At 39.5% G+C, this 5,201-nt stretch overlaps 1 protein-coding gene across 5 annotated transcripts in view; it reads right to left on the reverse strand.

Moving 5' to 3' along the window:
• Window positions 1-3,289, reverse strand: part of cacna1bb (calcium channel, voltage-dependent, N type, alpha 1B subunit, b) — a 123,129-nt gene extending 119,840 nt beyond the window's left edge. For 2 of the 5 annotated variants that reach the window (XM_026339529.1, XM_026339527.1), the window contains exons 1-2: window positions 3,084-3,283; window positions 1,587-1,902 (exon numbers count right to left, since the gene is read on the reverse strand). In XM_026339529.1, the coding sequence (XP_026195314.1) occupies window positions 1,587-1,902; window positions 3,084-3,144 (377 nt within the window). In that variant the 5' untranslated portion in view covers window positions 3,145-3,283. Of the gene's footprint in view, window positions 1-1,586; window positions 1,903-3,083 lie in introns of all 5 variants that reach the window. The other 3 variants (XM_026339528.1, XM_026339531.1, XM_026339530.1) reach the window with 3 other exon arrangements.
• Window positions 3,290-5,201: the final 1,912 nt, after the last annotated feature.

Below are 5,201 nucleotides of genomic sequence, written 5' to 3' on the forward strand. Positions count from 1 at the left end.
TGGCTACAGGGTTTCACAGATTTATATCGTTATAGATATAGCCTATTTAGAATAATGTTAATTACCATTGGGAATGATTTGTGTGTGCCGTTTACCGGAGATGATGGTTATGTTTTTTAAATTAGATTGAGAAAATGAATTTAAAAGCAGCATCAAACCTTTTTGCTTGGCCACTCAGTATTAAAGCTCTCATTTGTTGGCAGTAGTTTCCATTTCCTGTAGCTTTTTCTATAGTCACAATTAAAAAAAATGTCTGATGCCAGTGTCCTTACTGCAGGGGCTAACTTGATCTAGTTATAAGTCACCATCTGTTAATATTCAGAAATTCCAAAACAGCCTAACGCCCAATAATGCAGCATTAGGCTGTTTTGCAGATAAGAAATTGCAGCTAATTGGCTGCTTCTCTGCATGTTTTCTTCTAACTTCAGAAATGCTTACCTTCACATATTTACTGCATTTGTGTATTGTCTATGTTTTAATTATGTATGTAATTAACCAGCTGCACACTAGCCTAGACCAGGTGTTAACAAACTCACCTCTAGTTTTTTTTATTGATTCATATTTGTGTAGTTAATTCAGCCTCTGTACAGTAAATGACCACCTTCTGCAGCCAAACAGGATGCAACAGTGGAGCCATCTAGTGATTTAATTGATGTACTGCAATAAGAATGAATGAAAAATGGACATCACTACAACTTGAGGAAAGTTTTGAGAAACAGCCATATATCATTAATCTTTACTTATATTTCTTGAATAGCACACATAAACATAACATAACATAAATAATGAAATCCCCAATGTAAAACAATGTAGTGATAATAATATAATAATATAATGGGTCATAACAGAGGTCCCCAATCCTGGTCCTCAAAGCCCACAGTCCTGCTTGTTTGTCCTGTCCCACCCACTGCTGATTACCTGGATCAGGTGTTTTCACACAGAAGCTAATTAGAAAACAAGCAGAACAGTGTGCCTTGAATGCCAGGGTTGGGAACCACTCACTTAAAGAAGTGATTCTCAACCTGTGGGCCGCGGCCCTCTATTGGGCCTTCGCGTGCCATCTGGTGGGCCACGCAGGCAGTGGTAGACTACCCCCAAATTAATTTAATTAATGTTTATTATTTTTTAAATTGAAAACTCTTGTTATTTTCTAATAATCTAATTGTTATTATGAATTCATATAATCGCAAACAATCAAGTATGATATATAATACATATCAAATATGCATTATATAAAAGCTAATTAGGTCTAAATATGGCAACACCAATCTCGTAACAATGTTAGTTTGCTCAGGTACATGGATCGTTTTCGAAAGCCAAAAGAATATTTTCTAAGGAAAAAAGATGGGCTTCAGGCTCAGCATAAAGTCACAACATCGTTATCAATTCAATCAAAAGTCACCTTAAAAGCTAGCAATATAGTATAGTATAGCATAGTTGCCACTGAATAGCACTTTAGGGAGGCCTGGCATGAGAAGTGATTAGACGCACATCAATTGACTACATTTTATTTTTCTCTTTTTCCTAACGGGAACTAAATACTTCACCTTCACCAAGCATTTAATGCAGTATTTTGTGTGCCTCACCTGTGAGGCCACGGTAAACTGTTCAGGGTCTCATGCTTCCTGATAATCTGACGGACACCATCTGTTGTTCCGGCTCTGCTCAGTCCATCGAGGTGTAAAACCGTGTCATACTTGTGTGTGGCATCGCTGCTTCTGCTTCTCCATGATGTCTCCTCGGGCTCTTCGATGGTGGTGTCTTTATCCTCCACAGACAGCGGCTCCTGCTTTCCTCCCTGCGTGCGGCGGAGCGTCTTGTCAGGGGACGGAGCCCAGGTGTCCTCGTACTCTGTCCCCAGAGTGAGCATCCTCCATGAGCCGAACGTGGCCGCGCGTACCGCTGTTGGGTGAAAGTCAGTCGTACATAGAAAAGTACTCTACAATTGTGAAAGTCATTAGTAATTGTACATCAGTATCTTTGTCATAACAAAGTAGTAGCGAGTGCTAAAACCTACATTAAACATCATTTGCTTAGGTGGCTTTGTAATGTTAATATTAGCTTCTCAATTCACAACAGCTAACGCTAGCTTACAATGAAACCCCAACTCAGTTTTACGCTGAAAAAGTATGGAAATATCAATATGAATAATTAATAATTATCATAAAAGCTTATTAAACTACAGTTGTGGCTTAAAACAAAAGTCTAATCGTATCTCGCAGGTTACAAACCATTTAGCGTTAGCTTAGTCTAAAAATGCGGCTACTTACTGTGAACAGCTTCCAACGCTACGTTACCATGTAGCGCGAATCATGGCCGGATAACGTTAGCTTAGCAATTAGCTCCAAAAGCATTTGGTTGGATTATGTTAAAGTCATGAGCATGTGGACCACAGTGAATGGATGGATGGACAAAGACAAACTTAGCATTATTTAATACTTAATATATATGTTCATAACCACTTGTCATAAATTGGTGGTAAAACGAATGCAAGTCCAGTTCTAGCATCACCTAGAAATGCTAACCCACTGTGTAGCTAATTACTCTTTTATTTCTGGCTGGGGACAAATTAACAATAGCTCTGTTAGTTCTTGAGTTTTTTGTCTAGATAAACAAACACATAGGTTTAAGGCGCTCTCAAAGAAAGCAGGAAACTCACCTTTATGCACCTTGTCCACACACAGTCTGGCTGTGAGTATTGTTTGATCTATTCTGCCAAGGCTTTGTTCACAGTTGGGAAATTACAGGTGTTAATAATCTCATTAAAATGGATGAAATCCATTTAGCCACTTCAGTTCCTCTTATTGTTCATGCTGGCCTTCAGTCACAGATCATCACTAGACCCATTAGATTAGATTTCAGGTTTAATGACTTGGTATGAGTTCAGTGATGCTAAAACAACAACAACAAAGCTGTATAGTTATTGACAAGTGTGGAACATAATTCAATCAGAGAACTGTGGTTCCATCTTTATTATCGAGTACAGACGACAGAAACCGAATAGCAGAAAAATAACACACCTATTTGTCTAACATGTGTTTATTATTTCTCTGGCTTTAACAGAACCAGGATGGAGAACATACCATAAACCACAGTAGACCGTCTCTCTGCCCATCTGGAGTTGGAAGGAACTGTTCTCTTCATAATTGTTCTCCAGAGTTACTGAAATAAATCCAGCTGAACGGTGCAGTAAAGCAACTATCCGACTCATACACAGTTCGTTTAGGACTGACTGCAGGAGGCACCAGGGCAGGAGCACCGAAGACAAAACAAAAAACAAAAAAAAAAAAATGTTTCTTCCACCTTGGAATGCGGAAATACGGCTTCCTGTCCTGCCAGTTAAGAACCCAGTTATCAGACCAACCATCCTCGATACTCAGGGAGAAATTTCTCTGATTCAATTATTGACTCTGTTTTCGCTGTCCACCCTGGTAATCAGGAAGGGAGCAATCATCAACCAGCTTATGAGGCTTGGACGGCCTGCAGATGCACAGTCACTCGCTTCCTCCTGTTTTTCTTCTCCTCCTCACTGCTACAGGGGATATTTTTAATCACTTTTATTTTTTACAACAGCTAATACGTTAACCATTTTTGCAGGTTTGATGCAGAAAGCTGCAGAAAGTACATTTACTAAGGATCGTATTTTATTTGTATTGACAGTTTCTACTTTCAGATTTTACCTATTTCAGGTGTAAATATTGTTCTTTTCACTTCTCCAGTGTAAATTTCCAACAGGTGTATTTACTAGTTACTAGATTAAGAATGTAGCCTACTAAACTAAAATTTAGTGAAGCCTTGATTTTTTCCTCAAGGGCTACTAGCAGGTTGCCGTTGTTGGATCTGGGTGAATTGGGGATTGCCAGATTTTACACAGGTGCTGTGGGCTCTGGGTTTCTCTTGTTGCAGAGCAATCCCTGGCCTCAAGAAGCCAGAGTGTGTAGACAGTTCCTGGATGATAAAGGAATAGATGCAACTGACTGGCCCTCATGTTCTCCTGACCTAAATCCAATTGAGCAATTATGAGACATTATCGTTTCTTCTGATGCCACCAAGCACCACCACAGGCTGTCCAGGAGCCCACTGATGCTCTGATCCAGGGCTCCTGACTCACCAGTTGACACTGTTGTGAGTGCATGCAGGCATATGGGGGCCAAAAGCACACCTGAGTCACATCAGGAGTTGCTGTAATGAAATTCACACAACTAGGATGAGCCTGTGATTTTAGTCTTTAGTGTGATTTTGACTATAACCCTCCATGGGTTGATAAGTTTGGCTTACATTGATTTAAATCAATCTTCTCCCATAAACAGTGTACTTTAGTAGATTAAGATTATCAACGTAAATAATTTGTTCATCAGGATCCAGTGTGTGATGTTATCTACATCTATTCGCGTGTTAAAGTTAACCTGTCTGCTTAGACCTCTGCTGAGGCCGAGGCTAATGTTAAGTACACAATATGCAATGCTGTGAATAAAACCACCGTCTGGAAACGAGGTCTAATCGGGCAGTGAAAACTCCTGTGTGTTTTTGTGTTTGGTTTTTTCAGTTCTTTAGGTTTATTGAATGTCTCTGTACTTTGTGCACATGACATCATCTTGTTTTGTATTTTACATGTACATTTGGTTTTTGATTGTGGACTACTTTTTAATGCTAAAACCTGTGCACAGTGGTTTGGAGTAGAAATGTGAGTTGTTGTTTTTTCCTTGATTTCCATGATTTTACTTGTATTAGACTTCCACTGTGATATTGACAGCTTCTTCAACCACTGCTTAGTCGTCGTTTCTTTCAGTCTGAGATGAGCTGATCTCTTCAGCAGCTCTCAAAATATCACAGCACAAATGTGAGAGGCTCTCAAAATGTAAACTTATTAAAGCAAATAGAGTGTGGGAAGTGTCTGCCGCTTGAATACCACAGCTGCTCAAATACTTCAGTGCCGGGTTCTGAGCCCGTCAAAACTGAGCAGCTACCCGGTTCACGCGGGGTCAAACTGACTGCAGGCTTCAGTTTGAAGATCTTTTACTAATGTGTTTTCAGTTGACAAGATAAGGAGCTCTAAAGAAATCTCTCTGTGGACCTAAAAAATGTCTCTAAAAGGACAGAGTTGAAAAAAAAACAAAACAAAACAAAACATGAAAGCAATGTGATATTTAAATTCAGCAGCAACAGTCTCAGGTAAGAGAAACTGCAACCAGTGAAGCATG

Source organism: Anabas testudineus, chromosome 22, assembly GCF_900324465.2.
Source record: "Anabas testudineus chromosome 22, fAnaTes1.2, whole genome shotgun sequence".
Classification (NCBI taxonomy): domain Eukaryota; kingdom Metazoa; phylum Chordata; class Actinopteri; order Anabantiformes; family Anabantidae; genus Anabas; species Anabas testudineus.